Raw genomic sequence first — 24061 nt, 5'->3', positions numbered from 1 at the left:
TTGCCTGTTGTTTTGAATAGCAGTTTCTGTTGGATAGCAATCATTTAAAATGAAATTTCTGACATATAAACTAAGCCACACACAGTGGGAAGTATGCAGAAGATGATCAGATGCATCAGCCATTTCTCGAGAAATTCTGCTGTCTTCCATTTGTTTCTCTGTTTTGTTCTGTTTAGTTGGTTTTTTTAGAGTTAATCTCACTTTATCAGGAAAACATAATTTATTTACATTTTGCTGTGTTTTAGTAGTAATCCCAGTTCTCATAAGAAGATGCCCTGGATGAACACCTTATCGACAATTGCCTACTATTCTTGCACCTCTCTCTCAAGTTATTGCCAAGCTACATGTCATCAAGGAAATTGATATGCATGCACAGAACAAAACAGAAAATGCATTTCTGTTTAAAAAGTCAACAAGCAACAGTCATGTAATACAGTTTACAGAGTGAAGGTGCATATGTTCATAAGCTTAGAAGACTGAACACTTTCACTAAGATAATGTGATTAAAAGTTACAATGAAAAAATGGGTTAGCATTCTTAGTGACATTTGATTAAACGTGCTAGCTAGCAAAAATATACAAATGAAGGTCACATTTGCAATTATTATAAGATAGACTACATTTTAATTAGTAAGTTGAGAAATGTCAATGAGTTAGTAACTGACCAGGAGTCACTTTAAAAAAAAAAGAAAACAAAATATCACCCCATGAGTCAGAATCCTTCATGTTCCATAGAGTTTGAACACAACAAAGAGGGTTTTAAAAGACATTTTGAGGATGGATTCAGTGAATTTGGTGTGTCATCTTTCTCTGTGTGAAGAAAGAATGTATTTTGGTCAAATTACATAGTACCATTGTTGGAGCTATGCTGACATATGTTGTGCCTTTTGAAATGAATTGTTCAGATAAAATAACAGGATAGTATTTGTGGTTTATATTTGTACTCATGGACTGTGCCTGAAGACAGTCTTATAAGTATAGACTTATGCCATGCTGTCAGGAAAGATCCCCTTTCTCTCAGTCAGCTTAGTTCTCCCACAGCACACAATAAATGAAGTCAAATTTAACCTGACATAGCTATTACAAGTTATAGGAATAAACTTCTTTCAGATTATCTGGAAATTCATATTTTTGCTTTTTCTAAAAGAGAAAAAAAACCACATCATCCTAGGTAATCAGCAGAAGACAGTTTCTCTATTTCCTGTAGTGCTGTTTTTCCTAATTGTGTTGAATCTGACCAAAGAAAGGCTGAAGAGCAGCATGTGCTGGAAATAATAAAAGATGTATGAATAACTTAATGAGTTGACACAGATTCATTAAAAAGCTACCAAAACTAATTCAACTCATAGTTCGCTGTTGGAAATCACATTTAAGAAAATGTACACTTAGAATAAATAAATACAGTTGTCACGTTTTAACCTGAGCTAGCAATATCACCACAATAGCTGCTCACTCTCCCCCCTTCCTATCCTCCCCCAAATACAGAAGAGAATCAAAAGGGAAGAGAGAAACTTGGATTGAGATAAACACAGTTTAATGAAATAAAAAATACTAATACACTACTAGTAAATATGTATATATCAAATAGAAAAAGTATATCGAATAAGAGATACTCACTGCAAATCCTCAAGAACTCCATCCACACCGAGCAGCCAGACCCAGGAAGAAGCACCTGGTGTCAAACAGCTTATCACAGAGAGACCAAAACAAACCAAACCAGAAGGCAGAAAGGCCCAAAGGCCTCTGCAAAATGGCAAAAGGCCTAATTATACAACCTGAATAGAACTTCCCCAGTTCTGACAAAGAGAGTGAAGGAAGCCAAGACGTGAGAGAGAGAGACCAGGAGATCCCAGCTCTCCTTAAATATGAAGCATGATGCTAATGGGCTGGAATACTCTCATTGATCAGACTGGATGTCAATCAAGCTCTGTCCCATCCATGCCCCCTTCCTTGATGCCACACATCTGTGGGCAGAGTGCTCAGAGTGTCCTTGGCTCTCAGACCAGAGCAATTAAAAACATTAACTCTGTCCCGGGGTGTTATCTCTTGTTCTCAAACTAAGTCCAAATAATGAGCATGCTGCCTATGAAAAAGAAAGGTTTCTAATTGCATGAAGAAAATTAACTCATTTTCAGTCACACCAGCACAAAAGTCTATCTTAAAACTGTCATACTGTTGTTAAAATAACTATAAATCTGGTAGTTCTACTGCAAAGAACTATGAAGGCTAATTCCAGTGATGGATTTTATTGTGTCTGGTTTCTAGTTGCTCAATATCTTTAACATTTGGGTCTATATCTGTGTCTGCTTGCAGCTGAAAAACCTTTGGATGTTTCATCCCAAATTCTTGTTATTTCTAAGAAATAGGTTAGTGAAAATATACTTTTTTTTTTGTGAAACTCTAGCAAAGCAGAGTTTTGAGAGCTACCAATAGGTCTTTAATTCAGTTTCTCAAGTGTTTTAAGAATAGACTGGCGAAGTTAAAAAAAACACATTTGAGACTAACATATACTCTCCAGAAGTTTAACTATGTATTTAAATAATGGAAAATAAACTTATTTTCCCAAGTCTCAGAAGTCTAATCCAAACCAAATTAAAGGAATAATTTTATTGTAAATATTGCTACAATAAAAATATATTCTAATTAAGCCACAGCAACTAGGTAGTTCTGAAGTCTAAATCTCTGGAGGCGAATGTTTGGATTAGGAAGTAGGTTTTGTTTTCAGGTTAAGTGTGATTTCTGCTCTAGTTGTCAGTAATGATCACAGGCTACAGGCTTTCAGTAAACAAAACAAGAAATATTTGCTTATGTATAATTTATTAACCATTTTCAGTTATGTCTTACAAGAGAAATTTTACTCAGATACAGCATCTCCATGAGCATGACAGAGCAACCAGAGTCAGGGTGAAATTTCACACTGATCATTAATCCCAGCCAAAAAAACCCCAATTATAACGTGAAAGGTCAGAAACCTGCTTGCATAATACTGCCATTACTGCTGGAACTTTTCACTATATAGAGTGACTTCTGTATCGTTTCCTTCTCTTTCTTCCCATGGTACTTCACATTCATGCCATCTGAGATCATGGTGGTTTTTTTGTTCTTTCAAACCCTGGGTTTATCACTGTGGAACAAGTATTCCTCATTCAACTAAATAACAAAGAATTTTATTTTATTTTTTTTTCTTTTTATGTGGGAAAAGAATTACATTCTTGACTTGATGAGGCAGCGCAGAACAAGTTCATTTCACCAAGCTGCCTACACATACTATTTCAGCAAAAGTTGTCAAAACTATTTCAGGGTTGTGGAATCCTATTTACTGGAGTAGCTTATTGAGTTATGCATGAAAACGAACAGGAGAGTCCTAGCCTAAAAATAAGAAATATTACGTTAGCAAAAAATAGTACTTTAATTCAAAATTCTGCAGAAGGGGAGGCTGCATACCACTCTATGGCTTCTATTTACTTTTGTCTAGCAACATGATATGTTGGCAAAATTAAGGCAGCCAAGAGCAAGTCTTGTTATTGTACTTTCTCCTTTTTCCAGTCCCACTTACTGCTTAGCCCTCCACATTTGCCTGGCTCCACAAATCTCCTTCTTTTCTAGATGTGTTTCTCTGCCTGGAAGCTGTTTAGACACTCACCCTAATGACAAAAAGTCTGATCCCAAACTAATTAGGGCAGGAGTACTAACAAGTACTAACAAGCTCAAGCTTGCTAGAAACTGTAGTACACCTCAGCTCATAAACTGACATGCGCTTCCAATTAAAAAGTATTTCATAGTACAATTTTGAAAGGATTAATGGTTATTTTGCTCTTCCATGCGTGTATAATCTGCAATTTGGCCTGGTGCTAAATGAGTTACGTGTAACAGAGGTTACAATTTTTGATGTGTTTGTTTATGACTTTATGTATGTGTAGCGTTCTTTGTTTCTCTTGTGTGCCTGGGCAGCAGGGAGGAAGGCTGCTTGATTTGTCCTGTTTGCTGGGAGACAGATCAGGCAGAACCTGGTAGAAGGATGTTCCTCTCTTGTAAGCAAGATATCTTAGAGACGTTTACAGAAGCAGGTAGAGATGACAGAGAATGAGAGGCACAGCAAGGAGAAGAGCTACATGGCAGGCTTGCTAGAGGAGCAGGGGCCTGGCTGCATTTTATGTTCAGTGTGCCGTTGAACTGAAAAAATTAATATTAAAAAAAAAAGAATTATAAAATAGCATGTTTGTGTAGAAACATGCAGAATTGTGTGATTGCTCCACCCACTTTCCAAGCTGACAAGACAGGGCAATAGGAACATGGAAGCTATATTAAATGGTTTATCTAACGATCAGCATTATTAGTATTACTATTTAATTTCTGATTGCTAGTCTCCATTTATTTGAAAAAAAAAATAAAAGCACTATAGAGCTCAAACTCTCTAGCTTGCACAATAATTTTCTTTCTACCCATCAAGGAAGACTGTTTCATAATTTTCACACTGAAATGACAAAAGAATAATTATTTGAATCTTCTCAAGCCAGAATAGTTGATATGCTCAAGATCATCTAAGGAACTATCTGTTGTCAACAAATGGACTACATAGTTTAAAAATTCTTCAGACATCAGTTTTATTACTGATATATATGTATGGTGTATAGTACATTTAACAGCCTAATAATACACTATTTCAGTCACATGAAGTATTTATCATTTGCTGAAAAAGTACTGACATAAAATTTTCCCTAATCCATGTCCTTTGCCATAGGGCAAATACCATAGAGCTAAAATACCATGCTGAAAACAGAAAAGTGCCTGTGTCTGCAGAAAATACTCAAGGAACAGTACATTGATTATATATGTGTGATTGCAATCATGTTTCCTTTGGAAATCTTATTAAGGTTTATTATGCTGTGTTGTAAAGTTTGGACGAAAGTCAGGTCTGCATTTTTTTTATTATAAGGTAAAATTCCTTCCAGTGTGCATTTCTTCCGTGTCTCTGTGCACACTGGAGGAATGTCTTCCCAATAGCAATCACCAATTTCCAGTGTGGGTTGTTTGTTTTGGTTTGTTTGTTGGTTTGTTTAGTTTAGTTTTGTTGTTGTTGTTGTTTATTGTTTGTTTGTTTTTGGGGGGGTGTTGTTTTGGGTTTTTTGATTATTTGTTTGTGGTTTGGTTTGGTTTGGTTTGGTTTGGTTTTTTAATGTTTCTGTTTTGTTTTTTTTTTTTTTAAGCTGTAGAAATGGATCCTGAATATGTATCACTGAATAGGTATCACAGAATATGTATCACTGTTAGAATTATGTAATTCTTGACTTACGTATAAAAATATACACAGAAATAGTTTTCTTAATATAGTGTTTTCTTTCTGCTTCCTTTTCCTTCTCATGTAGATTACAGATCACTTGTTCACCTTGGGTTAGAAGCAGAAGGATATGTGTGTATTTAAGAGGCAGAGAGATGTGGTGTCTTTTCAAAGCAAGAGTCCTTTGCACGGTGCTTTGCATCCTTGTAACCAGCTACAATCTGGCCACAACTGAGCTCCATGAGAGAAAAACAGGACTGTGTACCAATCTGCCTGTTTTCAGATTTCCTGCAGCATTTCCATGGAGGGTTGCTGAGTTAAAAGGATTAATTTGGCAGAAACTACACCCCCTTGTGTACCAGCTTGTCCTCAGTGTATCACTAGGGGCAGATGACAGTTGAGCTTGGCTTCTGAGTGAAGCCAAATTAAACCAAAATGGCCTCAAGTCAGCACTGTGAGTCTGATGATGCTCAACAGCGAGTCCGACGTTATGTTGAATTCACATGATTATGGATTAACCAATACCGTGGGGTCAGGTCATGGTCCTTGTATTTATGCACTTGCACAGATTCATGAATCATATATGTACCATAAGTCTGAGCGCATCCAATGAGATATTCTCACAACTAGATCCACAGATAATGAAATTTATTAAAGCAACAGGTACAAGCTCTTTTAGATTGCCATTGATAAAATAAGCTGACTGAAAAAATACACTTTATTTGCAAAAATACACTTTATTTGCAAAAATTCACTTTGGTACCAAATATATAGAGATAACTATAAGATAACTATATAAGATAACTATATGGTGCTACTAATATGATTACAAATACAAGCTTGAAGTCTAAGTTTCCCAGGGAAACACTTGAAATAACAAAGTGTGAAATAACAAAGCATCCTTTTGGGGGGAAAGATGGGTTCAGCCCACTGACTAATCCCAGAAGTCTACGATGCTGTCTCCTTGACTTCTCAGTGGTGGTGTCTTCCCTAACTTTCTCCTATTGCTAGGGTATTTTATACTATTTTCTATGTTTAGGTGGAGCTTGAGTGACTCTACTCCTACATACCTTTGTTATTGATTGGTATAAAATTCTCTCACTTCAATTTTAAAGGTATAGACTTAAAAGAATACATAGATTATGCTCAAAAGAGCAGGGGGGCATGATGGCAGCGGGTATCTCTTGGGGTGGAGGTGCATTTTGGTATTATAGTGAGATTATAATCACAGAATCACAGAATCACAGAATGTTAGGGATTGGAAGGGACCTCAAGAGATCACCTAGTTCAATCCCCCTGCAGGAGCAGGAACATCTAGATGAGGCTATACAGGAATGTGTCCAGGCGGGTCTTGAATGTCTCCAGAGTATGAACAAACTTCATCCACGGGACAAATCTCTCCATAACAGCTAGCTCAGCAACTAGTATTTTGGATAGAATGGAATATTTGTCTTGTATTTGACAGCAGCTATGTGCACAGCACCATCTTGTTGCTGTACCTGCCTCATGCACAGAACCTGGCCATGGTATCTCCACACTGCTCCACTCTCCATTCTCCTTGGTGCCAGCACACTGAGCTCCCCCCTTATACTGATATCCATGAATGCAGGCCAGGTTGGGGGAAGGGGGGGCTGAGCTGCTTTATGTGTTGAGGGTGTGGATACAACTTTGTTCTCAATAAGTGTACTTTTTATAATTAGTTTCAGTAATTTGCTCCCACAGTAATTATTCCACAAGGGTATCATAAAGACCTGGGGATATCAGAAGATCTGAGCTGTGAGGATCTGAGGAGCTCCACAGTGCTCAACTGATCAGTTCTCCTGACACCAAGTATTTCCATCCTCTGATGTAAACTGTGTTAGAGAGAGTCTAATCCTTATCCAAACTACATTTATGCTTAGACTAGTTTTCCAAAAGCTCTCCAGTAAGGACATGACCTAGTATTTTAAAGAGACTCAATTTCAGTTGAGTTCGCTGCTATTCAAACTTTTTGAACATTCGTAGTTTTTCATTGTTCATATTAAGCCAATGTGAAGAATGTCTAATTTATAAGTATTTATCGTCAGTGGAGATGACACAATGATGATCTTTATTTCTACCAGCCACTTCCCCTGTCCTCCCCAAAATCAGTTCCTTCTTATGCACTTGATATACAGTCTGACACTGTTTGCTCATCTATGAAAAATTCTTCTCACCTCCTTAAGACTGTTGCATGTTAAGGACTATTGACTTCAGTAGTTCAGCTTGCTTTGTTTCTGCAGCTCCTGAGTGATATTTTTAATCTGTTATAATAATATAATATATTTATTTCTCTTTTATTTGGCATTATACAAGCACCAAAATCTTGGGCCCTATTCTTTATTCATAGACACTGAAATTTTAAGTACAGGCAGAAAAAAAAAAAAAAAAAAAGGAAGTTGCATAGACAGAAAGAAGTGACTTTGAATGTGCATGTTTTGGGGATCTGTGCATATGTGGGCTCTTGGGCTTTTCAGCTAGCCCACTTGATTTTCCCACAAATTGTTGAAATGAGGAGCATATTTGTTTCTGCACTGCATCTACAAAGTATATACAAAGGCTATGAAGGAAAGATGGTGGCCTGGCAAACATTTTTCTACTAGTGAATTAAGGTTATATAAATAGAATTTAAAATATTGTAAATTAATATCAACATAAATAACAAATTTAATAACCACCTGATTTTTTTATGTTATGTTGAAACTGCAGAGGAACTTTCTGTCTTAGAATTCTATGCTGCTGCCTAGTTCTGTCTGGAAGCTGAGTCCCTCATGGAATCCGAGGTGTCTCTGACACTACTTTTATGGATAAAAATTTTTCTACCTTTCTAATTCATAATTAAATACTATTTTGAAAAGTGATGGACTTTATTTTTATTCAGCGCTCTCTTTTTTTTCTTTTTTTCAGAATATTCGGAAGCTGTTCCTGGTCTCCCCACATCATATGCTGCTATCCTAAGAATCAAATCTGGTAGTTCACCTTTAGCCTCATTTAATTCAAAGAATAGACCACGATTAAGCAGTCCTTCATTAGGAAGTGTATCTTCACCAGGTTGGAGAGGAGCTGCACAACATTACCACTCCCCAACAAATCTCTATCACCTTTCAGAGGCCTTCAAACATGATGGTAAGTCTAATTTCCATCTCTGAATCTTTGAAATGTTTTTCAAAAACATTGTATTTTTTATCAGACATCATTTTGAATTTTGTTAAACAACACAAAGTAGAAACAGGCGTCTTTCCCTCTAGATTGTTCAGATTAACTTCAGAGTCACCAGTTAAAAATTCTTTCTTAAAAATTCCTACTCAGAGTAGTTTTATACAGCTTTTGCTACGTGAAAATAGAAAACTGGTGGTTTGAAATTCCATTACAGCACAAGTTCATCTAGTAATAAAATGTCAGTCCCTCTTTTATAGATATATATTTTTTCTTTGGATTTTTTCTAATTTAATCATGTATGATAGCAATGTAAGTTAAACATCAATAACAAATCTTATTAAATTACTTTTTTACTAAAATATGTCCTCTGTGTATTCAACTCTGCCATGCATACACATGTGCATGAATGGGTAAACACACCAGTGAGATATGGTGTCATTTACCTTTAAATGCAATAATTCATAGTAACAATACACACTTTTTCATATTTGGTTACATTTAAAGAAGTCGCATTTCTGATACCATGTTTTAATGAAAGATGAAAAGAAAAACAGAAAGAAAAGGAGGAAGGAAGGAGGACGACGGAGGTAAAGGTTAGAGGATATTTAAACATTACAATCTAACGAAGTAAGAGAGGAAAGGATTGCGATTAAGACCTCACAGTTCAACAACATTAATGCAGTATAGTGACTGTGATTACAGGATTATTGCTCCTCTCAGGAAAGTCTTTATTTTTCCCCTGGAAAGTGCCTTGCGTATGTTGAAAGCTAACAGTCTATGCAGGTATTTTTTATGAACAGATATGAGTTCTATACAAGCATAAATTTGTTCCTTGATTAAGGCTGATCTAGAACACAAACAATTTGAATCATGCAAGCAGGTAAATTCTCTTTGATAGCATTTCTGGAACTGGGGCGGGTTTCTACATTTTTACTTCTTCTGCAATATCCTTTGCAAGCGGTGACTGGACTAAACTCAGTTATTGCCCATGCACCACATACTAATGACTCCTCCCAGCCAACCTGATATGTGCAGGTGAAAATCAAAGTTCTGGATTAAAACCAAAGTGTATTATCCTGGTCTTCAACAGCATGAATGGCTAGAGAGTGAAGGAGAATTGGAAGCCACAAGGCAACAGAACACAGACTTTATGAATAATAGAATACAAGCTGAAACCATAAAGCGTCTTCTCCATCATTTACCCTGATTTTTTCATCATGCAAAAACAACAACAAAAACACAAACCAAAAAAAAAACCAACCAAACAAAAACACTCACCACACAAACACAAATAGCTGGCAAAAAGGCGGCTTACTGTGTTCAAGTTTGATGTGAAGTTTGATTGTTATGCTAAAATCTTTACTTTGAGAAACTTTATGATCAACTCGTTCAACTCATTCTATGAAAATGGGATATGGGATGGCGATCCTCAGGATAAGCATTCCACCACCTAAATCCTTGGCATTTCCAGACTGAGATCATACCTGATATAGGTCATCAATCATAAGTCTTCTCGAAACATAGGGGCCACATTCTGACTCAGCAATTGAGTTTCTTCTGTTTTACAGCAGGAACCACTGACTGGAGGCAAAATTTTAAAGGGGCTATAACTCATAAGCCCCAGTGAACAGAGCACTTGGCTCAGAAGAGAGGGACTTCAACTCTTTCTTTCAAGGACTGCATAAAACCATCCTAGTAGAGCTACTCCACCACTTACAGGTCTTTGTACATCCAGCTGTGTAGACATTTGTAGAAACAGGTAAAACTGAGGCACCCAAGTAATATTTTAAAAGCCCTTGATTATCTGAAGCACCTGCATGGCACTAGCACAGGTATGAAACAGGGCTTAGAAAAGATGAGCATATTTCTGGCGTGGCAGGATTGAGGGCTCTGTGGCAGGAGACCAGATAGGGTAATCTGCATCATCCAAGAGGGCAAGAACATATCTGCAATGGCAGCTGAATACAACTTAGTTTCTAAATCTCCTGAGTTCTGTTTTTACCTTCACATTTGAGATCATATCTTTGATATTTAGAAACCAGAAATAAGTTCACCATCTTAGTCATCTGGCATTCCACTTAAATTAATATATTTCTTGATTTTGATTTGTCCTCAAGGCTCTGTTTCAGTTTGTAGAGATCCTGAAGGAAAGATATTTTAGTCATCTTCCCACAACTGGTATGTGATAAGTGATAGACTTAAAAGGTCACATTTATTAGCCGAACCCTCCTAAATGAGGAAATGCTAGAGCACCCTATGCTCATGTGTGGTCATGAGTGACTGCTGTTACAAGTGAGAGGACGTTAATAATCAGGGGAAACATATTTTAAGTTACTACAGTTGAGAACTTACATAATTCAAGCACCTAATATATGGCATATACTCAGGAGTCAGTTTTGCCATAAGGAAAAAACAAAATACTTTTAATAGCTTCTTAAGTATGCAGGTTCTCAAGCAACTTTTCAATTGATTTCCCAGCAGACAGGTTCAGAGGCCTGACATGCCTTATAATAAAGGTCCTTTTATAATGACTTTATGCCATTTAATTTGCACTTTCAATTCAGCATGTGTTTTTGATATCTCAAATTAAAAGAACTATGCTGTATCTCACTGCTGAATTTAAACTATATGGAATTATTTAGCGTAAACATGCAGTTAAGGCAATACAGTCCTTCTGTAAAAATGTGTAAAGTCACGACTAAAAAATGTGCATAGAAAGTGTGAATTATTCATGAAATACTCTTGAAGAATCATAAAACAGCAAACTCCTGTACTTTCTTGCTGTTTCAAAATCTTCTGAAATGCTGCAGTAAAGACAATTGAACTTAACCTTGAACAAAGACTCTTTTTACCCTTCCATCTCAGGTCACTACTGAAAGTGTTTGAATCAGTGAACCTCAAGATGTGCAAGATCTGAATCTATTTTTTAGTGAATGTGAATTCCTGATTGCACACCATCTGCTAGATTCAGCATTTACCAGTCTGAATTAAAGACAAAAACTACCAGTGCAGTGTAGAATCTGCTACACCTTCCTCTTCTGCAGACAATTATGTTTTAAAATATTATTTAAGAAAACTTTTAAAAGAAGGTTATTTATTTTATTCTTTAAAGGTACATCACTTAGAATTATCAGACACTAGAAATAATATTGCCAAGGCAGCTTCATTGCAGAACTTTGAACAAGATCATAGTTTCTTCCCTCTCACCTCTGTGCTCCCAGGGTTCTAGAATTCCTTCTTTTTCATGTTGACCTGGAATTATATTAAGGATGGTGGCAAAAAAGCTGAATGTTGAGTAATGATACTTTTTGTGTTACTGCAGAACTGGAAGTACTAGAAACTTTATTCTCATCTGCACTTTGTTCCCATGGTATTTACATTGCTCAGCAAGAACAACTAAAGAACGTCTGATTCTCTTTTTTCAACAATTGAGGGAGAAAATGAAAGTGTCTCTGTATGTAAGGGTGGAGGATACACATATTCCAGTTTCCATTCCCATGAGGATTTAAATACTTGTTACTAAGAAGTCATATACTGCAGTATTTTTCAAGTCCAAATGTGCTGCAAAGAGAACCTTGGAATTCAAAGAATGTTTGAGTACAGCTCTCATGAAATTCAAGAATTTAAAAAGAGGGACTTTACTAATATTTGAAATATTTTCCATACCCTTGCCTTTATGGGCAATATCAGTTTAAGTAGTAAATCCTAATGAGAGTGCTTAGTGGTTTTAATTGTCTAAATTGAAAAGGACAACAAAAAATGGGGACCACAATCTGGTTGTTACAGTGCTTGGTTGCAATCCATACCTGTAATCCCAAGACATATGTGCCACTCTATCATAAATCAACGGTCTCATAGCACTTAAATAAGATAAAGAAAACTAGTTGTTTTAGTAAAACCCTGTGCAAGGAACAGAAAAAATTCCCTTTAGAAATGAAAATAATGAATTGAAATATACATATGCTTAATATGTATATTAAATATTCATTTCTTTTTATGGTCTTGCTGAAGCTAGAAAGAAAAAATAAGGTATGGGGTTATAATCACAGAATAGTAAGAGTTGAAAGGGACCTCTGGAGATAATATCATCAAAACACCCTATTAAAGAAGGTTCACAAATCTCACAGGAATGCATCCACGGAGTTGTCTAAAATCCCAAGAGAAGACGACATGACAACCAATCTGTGCAGCCGCTTCCAGTGCTCCATCACCCTCAAAGTAAAGAAGATACTCGTGAAATTGAGATAGAACTTGCTGTGTTTCAGTTTGTGCACTCCATGCATACTCAACAAAGCAAGCAGCCACCCTTGCTCACCATGGGAAACACCTCTCCAGGACTCTGCCACACTCTTGATGCCTAAACTTGATGTCAGCATCCTTGTAGATGACAATATATCTCTCAGCCCAGATTCTTGAAAACTAGGGTTCACCATGGTCTGGTCATGCACCTGTCTGGGCCTGCAGCTGTTAAATGCAGTATAAACAACAAAAAGGCAGCCATCCTCACTCACCATTGTCAACCTCTGCCCATGGCTCTGCCAGACTCCTGATATATTAAATTAGTATCCATATTCTTGTAGAAGGTAAGAGACCTCCTGGGGTTTGTGGCTGATTACAGAAGTGCACTGAGGTCCGGCCCTGACCCTTTCTGAGCTGTGGCTGTGAAATGCAGGATAAAAAAAAACCAGGGCAGCCACCCTGGTTCACCATTGTCAAAAATGCCCAGAGTTCTGTGAAAATCTTGATAACTTAGTGTCAGCATCCTTGTAGACAGCAGCATATCTCTTATCCTGTATTGATGAGAAAAACAGTTCAACATAGTCTGCTAATGCTCCTGGCAGGATAAAAATTAAATGGGCAGTCACCCTTGCTCACCATGGGTAAAACCTGACCAGGCCTCTGCCACTCTTTTGATACATTCACTTAATGTCAACATCCCTGTACAAGGCAACACATCTCTCTGGGTCTATGGCCGTGTTCTGGTCCTGACCCTTCCCGGGCAATGGCTGCAAAATGAATGATAAAATCCAAAGGCACAGACATGCTTGCTCACAGTGGCCAAGGCAAGCCAAAACCTCTGCCAGACTCCTGATACTGTAACTTAGTCTCATTACAGAAGGTTGCAAATCTCCCTGAAACAGTGGTCAAGCAGCAGAGAGTGGCATGTTCTTATCCCATCCCTGCCAAGGCCCATGGCTCTAAAATGCATGATAAAAAACAAAGGGGCAGCCATACTTGCTAACCACTGTCAACCACTGCCCAGGAGTCTGACAGATACTTGACTACTTACCTTAGTGTATATATACTTGCAGAAGGTAGGAGACCTCTCTGGCTGTGTCACCAATGAGCGGTGAAGACCAGAGTCTGGGCCTGCCACTTTATCCATCTGTGGATATGAAAGACAATAAAAAACCCAAAGGATTGGGGTCCATTGCTCAACACAGCCACCAATTGCCCAGGCATTTGCCAGACTCCTGATTCCTTAACTTAGCATCCATATCCTTATAAAAGGTATCAGATGTCCCTGGGTTTGTGGATGATTAGGGGACTGCACCACGGTCTAGTCCTGTCCCCATTTGGGCCTGTGGATGTAAAAGGCAGTATAAAAAACAAAGGATCAGCCATCTCACTCACCATTGTCACCCCCTGCCGAGGCCTTCTCAAGACGCTTGATTACTTAACTTAGTGTCCATATCTTTGTAGAATGTGAAAGATGTCTCTGGATTTGTAGCTATAACGGGAGTGCGCAATGCTCTGATCCAACCTTGTCTAGCTCCATGACTGTAAAAGACAGAATAAAAAGCAAAAGATCAGCGATCCTCTATTACCATTTTCACACTCTGCTGAGGCCTTTGTGACAGGCCTCTGGATTTGTGGCTGATTAAGGGAATCCACAATGCTCTGGTCACGCCCCTTTTAGAGCTTCGGGACTGAAAGGTGCGAAAAAAAACAAAGTGCAACCACTCTGTCTCAACCTGGGTACTCCGGAAAATCTTATTACAATTACAGTCTCTTGATAACTGACCTTAATCTTAACATCCTTGTAGATGACAGCATGTGTCAAGGCTTGTATTGTTGAGAATAAGAAATCACAATGTACTGGTCCTGACTCTATGTCTGTGGATGCAAAGGCAGGATAAAAAACAATGCCACAAACACGCCCATTCGTATTTGTCAACTTCTACCCAGCCCTTTGCCAGACTCTTGATTCCTTAACTCAGCATCCATGTCTCTGTAGACGGTCGGAAATGACTTTGAATTTCTGGCTGATTATGGAAATGCGCAATGCTCTGGCCATGCCCATTTCTGAGTTTTGGCTCTGAAAGGTCCGCAAAAAAACAAGGGCGCAACGACCCTCTCTAAACCTGGGTATTCCAGAAAATCTTATTCCAGTCTCTTGATAACTGACCTTAATCTTAACACCTCTGTAGATGACAGAAGATTGTTGACAACAGGGTATCACCATGTTCTAGTCTTGACTCTTTACGTCTGTGGCTATAAAGGCAGGATAAAAAAAATGCCTCAGACACCCTCGTTCACATTTGTCCAGCCCTCTGCCAGACTCTTGATTCCTTATCTTAGAATTCGTATCTCTGTAGCAGGTAGGAGATTGCTCTGGACTTGTGGCTGATTACAAAACTGCGCAGTGCTCTGGCCATACCCCTTTCTGAAACTTGGCTATGAAAGGCACGAAAAAAGAAAAGGCGCAACCACTCTGTCTCAAAATGAGGATCCCAGAAAAGTTTAGTCAAGAATCTTGATACCTGACCTTAATCTTAACATCCTTGTATGTGACAGAAGATTGTTGAGAGTAGGGGATCACCATGTTCTGGTCCTGGCTTTTACGCCTGCGGCTGTAAAGGCAGGGTAAAAAACAATGCCCCTGACACCCTCGTTCACATTTGTCACCCTCTACCCAGCCCTCTGCCAGACTCTTGATTCCTTATCTTAGAATCCATATCTCTGTAGCAGGTAGGAGATGGCTCTGGATTTTTTTCAGATTATGGGAGTTCGCAATGCTCTGGCAGTGGCCCTTTCTGCACTTTGGCTCTGAAAGGCAGAAAAAAGACAAGGCACAACCACCCTGTTTCAACGTAAGGATCCCAGAACATTTTATTCCAGACTCTTGATAACTGACCTTAATCTTAACATCCTTGTAGATGACAACAGATGTCAAGGCTTGCATAGCTGGCAACAGGTGATCACCATGTTCTGGTCCTGGTTTTTTCTACTGTGGCTATAAAGGCAGGATAAAAAAAAATGCCCCTGACACCCTCGTTCACCATTGTCAACCTCTACCCAGCCCTCTGCCAGACTCTTGATTCCTTAACTTAGAATCCGTATTTCTGTAGCAGGTGGGAGATGCCTCTGGATTTTTTTTGGATTATGGGAGTCCGCAATGCTCTGGCAATGCCCCGTTCTGCACTTTGGCTCTGAAAGGCAGAAAAAAGACAAGACACAACTACCCTGTCTCAACATGAGGACCCCAGAAAATCCTATTCCAGACTCTTGATAACTGACCTTAATCTTAACATCCTTGTATGTGATAGAAGATTGTTGAGAGTAGGGGATCACCATGTTCTGGTCCTGGCTTTTACGACTGTGGCTGTAAAGGCAGGATAAAACACAATGCCCCTCACACCCTCGTTCACCATTGTCAACCTCTACCCAGCTCTCAGCCAGACTCTTGATTCCTTAGAATCCGTATTTCTGTAGCAGGCGGGAGATGCCTCTGGATTTTTGTTGGATTATGGGAGTCCGCAATGCTCTGGCAATGCCCCTTTCTGCACTTTGGCTCTGAAAGGCAGAAGAAAGACAAGGCGCAACCACCCTGTCTCAACATGAGGACCCCAGAAAATCCTATTCCAGACTCTTGATAACTGACCTTAATCTTAACATCCTTGTAGATGACAGCAGATGTCAAGGCGTGCATAGCTGGCAACAGGTGATCACCATGTTCTGGTCCTGGTTGTTTCTTCTGTGGCTGTAAAGGCAGGATAAAAAACAATGCCCCTGACACCCTCGTTCACATTTGTAACCCTCTACCCAGCCCTCTGCCAGACTCTTGATTCCTTAACTTAGAATCCGTATTTCTGTAGCAGGTGGGAGATGCCTCTGGATTTTTTTTGGATTATGGGAGTCCGCAATGCTCTGGCAATGCCCCTTTCTGCACTTTGGCTCTGAAAGGCAGAAAAAAGACAAGACACAACCACCCTGTCTCAACATGAGGATCCCAGAACATTTTATTCCAGACTCTTGATAACTGACCTTAATCTTAACATCCTTGTATGTGATAGAAGATTGTTGAGAGAAGGGGATCACCATGTTCTGGTCCTGGCTTTTACGCCTGTGGCTGTAAAGGCAGGATAAAACACAATGCCCCTCACACCCTTGTTCACCATTTTCAACCTCTACCCAGCTCTCAGCCAGACTCTTGATTCCTTAGAATCCGTATTTCTGTAGCAGGCGGGAGATGCCTCTGGATTTTTGTCTGATTATGGGAGTCCGCAATGCTCTGGCAATGCCCCTTTCTGCACTTTGGCTCTGAAAGGCAGAAGAAAGACAAGGCGCAACCACCCTGTCTCAACATGAGGACCCCAGAAAATCCTATTCCAGACTCTTGATAACTGACCTTAATCTTAACATCCTTGTAGATGACAGCAGATGTCAAGGCGTGCATAGCTGGCAACAGGTGATCACCATGTTCTGGTCCTGGTTTTTAGTTCTGTGGCTGTAAAGGCAGGATAAAAAACAATGCCCCTGACACCCTCGTTCACATTTGTAACCCTCTACCCAGCCCTCTGCCAGACTCTTGATTCCTTAACTTAGAATCCGTATTTCTGTAGCAGGTGGGAGATGCCTCTGGATTTTTTTTGGATTATGGGAGTCCGCAATGCTCTGGCAATGCCCCTTTCTGCACTTTGGCTCTGAAAGGCAGAAAAAAGACAAGACACAACCACCCTGTCTCAACATGAGGTCCCCAGAAAATCCTATTCCAGACTCTTGATAACTGACCTTAATCTTAGCATCCTTGTATGTGACAGAAGATTGTTGAGAGAGGGGGATCACCATGTTCTGGTCCTGGCTTTTACGCCTGCGGCTGTAAAGGCAGGGTAAAAAACAATGCCCCTGACACCCTCGTTCACCGTTGTCACCCTCTGCCTAGCACTCTTCCAGATTCGATTCCTTGACTTAGCATCCGTATCTCTATAGAAGGCAGGAGATTGCTATGGACTTGTGCCTGATCATGTGAGTGCGCAATGCTCTGGCCATACCCCTTTCTGAAACTTGGCTATGAATGGCACGAAAAAAGACAAGGTGCAACCACTCTGTCTCAATATTTGCATCCCAGAAAATTTTAGTCCAGAGTCTTGATAACTGACCTTAATCTTAGCATCCTTCTAGATGTCAAGGATTGCATTGTAGAAATCAGGGGATCGCTATGTTCTGGTCCTGACTCTTTACATCTGTGGCTGTAAAGGCAGGATAAAAAACAATGCCCCTGACACCTTCGTTCAGAATTGTCACCCTCTACCCAGCCCTCTGCCAGACTCTTGATTCCTTATCTTAGAATCCGTATCTCTGTAGCAGGTAGGAGATGGCTCTGGATTTTTTTCGGATTATGGGTGTCCGCAATGCTCTGGCAGTGGCCCCTTCTGCACTTTGGCTCTGAAAGGCAGAAAAAAGACAAGGCGCAACCATCCTGTTTCAACATAAGAATCCCAGAACATTTTATTCCAGACTCTTGATAATTGACCTTAATCTTAACATCCTTGTATGTGACAGCAGATGTCAAGGCTTGCATAGTTGGCAACAGGTGATCACCATGTTCTGGTCCTGGCTTTTACATCTGTGGCTGTAAAGGCAGGGTAAAAAACAATGCCCCTGACATCCTTGTTCACCGTTGTCACCTCTACCCAGCCCTCTGCCAGACTCTTGATTCCTTAACTTAGAATCCGTATTTCTGTAGCAGGTGGGAGATGCCTCTGGATTTTTGTCTGATTATGGGAGTCTGCAATGCTCTGGCAATGCCCCTTTCCGAGCCTTGTTTCTGAAAGGCAGAAAAAAGACAAGGCGCAACCACCCTGTCTCAACATGCGGATCCCAGAACATTTTAGTCCAGACTCTTGATAACTCACCTTAATCTTAACATCCTTGTAGATGACAGCAGATGTCAAGTCTTGAATTCTTGAGAACAGGGGCTCACCATGTTCTGGTCCTGACTCTTTACATCTGTGGCTGTAAAGGCAGGATAAAAAACATTGCCTCAGACACCCTTGTTCACAATTGTCACCCTCTACTCAGCCTTCTGACAGACTCTTGATTCCTTATCTTAGCATCCATATCACCGTAGAAGGTAGTAGATGGCTCTGGATTTTTTTCGGATTATGGGTGTCCGCAATGCTCTGGCAGCGGCCCTTTCTGCACTTTGGCTCTGAAAGGCAGAAAAAAGACAAGGCGCAACCATCCTGTTTCAACATAAGGATCCCAGAACATTTTATTCCAGACTCTTGATAACTGACCTTAATCTTAGCATCCTTGTATGTGACAGAAGATTGTTGAGAGTAGGGAATCACCATGTTCTGGTCCTCGCTTTTACACCTGCGGCTGTAAAGGCAGGGTAAAAAGCAATGCCCCTGACATCCTTGTTCACCATTGTCACCCTCTACCCAGCCCTCTGCCAGATTCCTGATTCCTTAACTTAGAATCTGTATTTCTGTAGCAGGTGGGAGATGCCTCTGGATTTTTTTTGAATTATGGGAGTCCGCAATGCTCTGGCAATGCCCCTTTCTGCACTTTGGCTCTGAAAGGCAGAAAAAAGACAAGACACAACCACCCTGTCTCAACATGAGGACCCCAGAAAATCCTATTCCAGACTCTTGATAACTGACCTTAATCTTAACATCCTTGTATGTGACAGAAGATTGTTGAGAGAAGGGGATCACCATGTTCTGGTCCTGGCTTTTACGCCTGCGGCTGTAAAGGCAGGGTAAAAAACAATGCCCCTGACACCCTCTTTCACCGTTGTCACCCTCTACCCAGCACTCTTCCATATTCGATTCCTTAACTTAGCATCCGTATCTCTGTAGAAGGTAGTAGATGGCTCTGGACTTGTGGCTGATTACGCGAGTGCGCAATGTTCTGGCCATATCCCTTTCTGAAACTTGGCTATGAAAGGCATGAAAAAAGAAAAGGCGCAACCACTCTGTCTCAAAATGAGGATCTCAGAAAAGTTTAGTCAAGTATCTTGATACCTGACCTTAATCTTAACATCCATGTAGATGACAGAAGATTGTTGAGAATAGGGGATCACCATATTGTGGTCCTGGCTTTTACATCTGTGGCTATAAAGGCAGGGTAAAAAACAATGCCTCAGACACCCTCATTCACATTTGTCACCCTCTACCCAGCCCTCTGCCAGACTCTTGATTCCTTATCTTAGAATCCGTATTTCTGTAGCAGGTAGGAGATGGCTCTGGACTTTTTTCCGGATTATGGGTGTCCGCAATGCTCTGCCAATGCCCCTTTCTGCACTTTGGCTCTGAAAGGCAGAAAAAAGACAAGGCGCAACCACCCTGTCTCAACATGCGGATCCGATAAAATTTTATTCCAGACTCTTGATAACTGACCTTAATCTTAACATCCTTGTAGATGACAGCAGATGTCAAGTGTTGAATTGTTGAGAACAGGGGATCACCATGTTCTGGTCCTGACTCTTTACATCTGTGGCTGTAAAGGCAGGATAAAAAACAATGCCTCAGACACCCTCGTTCACAATTGTCACCCTCTACCCAGCCCTCGACAGACTCTTGATTCCTTATCTTAGAATCCGTATCTTTGTAGCAGGTAGGAGATGGCTCTGGACTTGTGGATGATTACAAAACTGCGCAATGCTCTGTCCATACCCCTTTCTGAGCCTTGTTTCTGAACGTCCGAAAAAAGACAAGGCGCAACCACCCTGTCTCAACATGCGTATCCCATAAAATTTTATTCCAGACTCTTGATAACTGACCTTAATCTTAACATCCTTGTAGATGACAGCAGATGTCAAGGCGTGCATAGCTGGCAACAGGTGATCACCATGTTCTGGTCCTGTTTTTTTCTCCTGTGGCTGTAAAGGCAGGATAAAAAACAATGCCTCAGAAACCCTCATTCACATTTGTCACCCTCTACCCAGCCCTCTGCCAGACTCTTGATTCCTTATCTTAGAATCCGTATCTCTGTAGCAGGTAGGAGATGACTCTGGATTTTTTTCGGACTATAGGTGTCCGCAATGGTCTGGCAGTGGCCCTTTCTGCACTTTGGCTCTGAAAGGCAGAAAAAAGACAAGGCGCAACCACCCTGTCTCAACATGAGGATCCCAGAACATTTTATTCCAGCCTCTTGATAACTGACCTTAATCTTAACATCCTTGTATGTGACAGCAGATGTCAAGGCTTGCATAGTTGGCAACAGGTGATCACCATGTTCTGGTCCTGGCTTTTACATCTGTGGCTGTAAAGGCAGGGTAAAAAACAATGCCCCTGACATCCTTGTTCACCGTTGTCACCTCTAGCCAGCCCTCTGCCAGACTCTTGATTCCTTAACTTAGAATCTGTATTTCTGTAGCAGGTGGGAGATGCCTCTGGATTTTTGTCTGATTATGGGAGTCCGCAATGCTCTGGCAATGCCCCTTTCTGCACTTTGGCTCTGAAAGGCAGAAAAAAGACAAGACACAACCACCCTGTCTCAACATGAGGACCCCAGAAAATCCTATTCCACACTCTTGATAACTGACCTTAATCTTAGCATCCTTGTATGTGACAGAAGATTGTTGAGAGAAGGGGATCACCATGTTCTGATCCTGGCTTTTACGCCTGCGGCTGTAAAGGCAGGGTAAAAAACAATGCCCCTGACATCCTTGTTCACCGTTGTCACCTCTAGCCAGCCCTCTGCCAGACTCTTGATTCCTTAACATAGAATCCGTATTTCTGTAGCAGGTGGGACATGCCTCTGGATTTTTGTCTGATTATGGGAGTCTGCAATGCTCTGGCCATGCCCCTTTCCGAGCCTTGTTTCTGAAAGGCAGAAAAAAGACAAGGCGCAACCACTCTGTCTCAACATGCGGATCCCAGAACATTTTAGTCCAGACTCTTGATAACTGACCTTAATCTTAACATCCTTGTAGATGACAGCAAATGTCAAGTCTTGAATTGTTGAGAACAGGGGCTCACCATGTTCTGGTCCTGAACTATTTACATCTGTGGCTGTAAAGGCAGGAGAAAAAACAATGCCCCTGACACCTTCGTTCAGAATTGTCACCCTCTACCCAGCCCTCTGACAGACTCTTGATTCCTTATCTTAGCATCCGTATCACTGTAGAAGGTAGTAGATGGCTCTGGATTTTTTTCGGATTATGGGTGTCCGCAATGCTCTGGCAGTGGCCCTTTCTGCACTTTGGCTCTGAAAAGCAGAAAAAAGACAAGACACAACCACCCTGTCTCAACATGAGGACCCCAGAAAATCCTATTCCAGACTCTTGATAACTGACCTTAATCTTAGCATCCTTGTATGTGACAGAAGATTGTTGAGAGAAGGGGATCACCATGTTCTGGTCCTGGCTTTTACGCCTGCGGCTGTAAAGGCAGGGTAAAAAACAATGCCTCTGACACCCTCGTTCACCGTTGTCACCCTCTACCCAGCACTCTTCCAGATTCGATTCCTTAACTTAGCATCCGTATCTCTGTAGAAGGTAGTAGAAGTCTCTGGACTTGTGGCTGATTACGCGAGTGCGCAGTGCTCTGGCCATACCCCTTTCTGAAACTTGGCTATGAAAGGCACGAAAAAAGACAAGGCGCAACCACTCTGTCTCAAAATGAGGATCCCAGAAAAGTTTAGTCAAGAATCTTGATACTTGACCTTAATCTTAACATCCATGTAGATGACAGAAGATTGTTGAGAATAGGGGATCACCATATTCTGGTCCTGGCTTTTACGTCTGTGGCTATAAAGGCAGGGTAAAAAACAATGCCCCTGACACCCTCGTTCACATTTGTCATCCTCTACCCAGCCCTCTGCCAGACTCTTGATTCCTTATCTTAGAATCCGTATTTCTGTAGCAGGTAGGAGATGGCTCTGGACTTTTTTCCGGATTATGGGAGTCCGCAATGCTCTGCCAATGCCCCTTTCTGCACTTTGGCACTGAAAGGCAGAAAAAAGACAAGGCGCAACCACCCTGTCTCAACATGTGGATCCCATAAAATTTTATTCCAGACTTTTGATAACTAACCTTAATCTTAACATCCTTGTATGTGACAGCAGATGTCAAGTCTTGAATTGTTGAGAGTAGGGGATCACCATGTTCTGGTCCTGGTTGTTTCTTCTGTGGCTGTAAAGGCAGGGTAAAAAACAATGCCCCTGACACCCTCGTTCACCGTTGTCACCCTCTACCCAGCCCTCTGCCAGACTCTTGATTCCTTATCTTAGAATCCGTATCTCTGTAGCAGGTAGGAGATGGCTCTGGACTTGTGGATGATTACAAAACTGCGCAATACTCTGTCCATACCCCTTTCTGAGCCTTGTTGCTGAAAGGCAGAAAAAAGACAAGGCGCAACCACCCTGTCTCAACATGCGGATCCGATAAAATTTTATTCCAGACTCTTGATAACTGACCTTAATCTTAACATCCTTGTATGTGACAGCAGATGTCAAGGCTTGCATAGTTGGCAAGAGGGGATCACCATGTTCTGGTCCTGGCTTTTACATCTGTGGCTGTAAAGGCAGGGTAAAAAACAATGCCCCTGACATCCTTGTTCACCGTTGTCACCTCTAGCCAGCCCTCTGCCAGACTCTTGATTCCTTAACTTAGAATCCGTATTTCTGTAGCAGGTGGGACATGCCTCTGGATTTTTGTCTGATTATGGGAGTCCGCAATGCTCTGGCAATGCCCCTTTCTGCACTTTGGCTCTGAAAGGCAGAAAAAAGACAAGACACAACCACCCTGTCTCAACATGAGGACCCCAGAAAATCCTATTTCAGACTCTTGATAACTGACCTTAATCTTAGCATCTTTGTATGTGACAGAAGATTGTTGAGAGTAGGGGATCACCATGTTCTGGTCCTGGCTTTTACGCCTGCGGCTGTAAAGGCAGGGTAAAAAACAATGCCCCTGACATCCTTGTTCACCGTTGTCACCTCTAGCCAGCCCTCTGCCAGACTCTTGATTCCTTAACATAGAATCCGTATTTCTATAGCAGGTGGGACATGTCTCTGGATTTTTGTCTGATTATGGGAGTCTGCAATGCTCTGGCCATGCCCCTTTCCGAGCCTTGTTTCTGAAAGGCAGAAAAAAGACAAGGCGCAACCACCCTGTCTCAACATGCGGATCCCAGAACATTTTAGTCCAGACTCTTGATAACTGACCATAATCTTAACATCCTTGTAGATGACAGCAAATGTCAAGTCTTGAATTGTTGAGAACAGGGGCTCACCATGTTCTGGTCCTGAACTCTTTACATCTGTGGCTGTAAAGGCAGGATAAAAAACAATGCCCCTGACACCCTCGTTCAGAATTGTCACCCTCTACCCAGCCCTCTGACAGACTCTTGATTCCTTATCTTAGCATCCG

General features: G+C 40.8%; 1 protein-coding gene across 2 annotated transcripts in view; it reads left to right on the top strand.

Annotated features, from left to right (window-relative positions):
* The window catches only part of CNTN5 (contactin 5), a gene marked incomplete at both ends in the record, with an annotated part of 369931 nt that overhangs the window by 85022 nt on the left and 260848 nt on the right, over positions 1-24061 (top strand). Inside the window, one exon of one of the 2 annotated variants that reach the window (XM_080353815.1) lies at positions 8203-8421. The exons of the other annotated variant lie outside the window; for it this stretch is intronic. Within the exon in view, the coding sequence (XP_080209941.1) occupies positions 8203-8421 (219 nt within the window). The remainder of the gene's footprint in view (positions 1-8202; positions 8422-24061) is intronic. 2 annotated transcript variants of the gene reach the window in all.

Source organism: Nesoenas mayeri (genome assembly GCF_963082525.1).
Source record: "Nesoenas mayeri genome assembly, chromosome: 1".
Classification (NCBI taxonomy): Eukaryota; Metazoa; Chordata; class Aves; order Columbiformes; family Columbidae; genus Nesoenas; species Nesoenas mayeri.
This window is presented reverse-complemented; position numbering and strand designations above follow the sequence as displayed.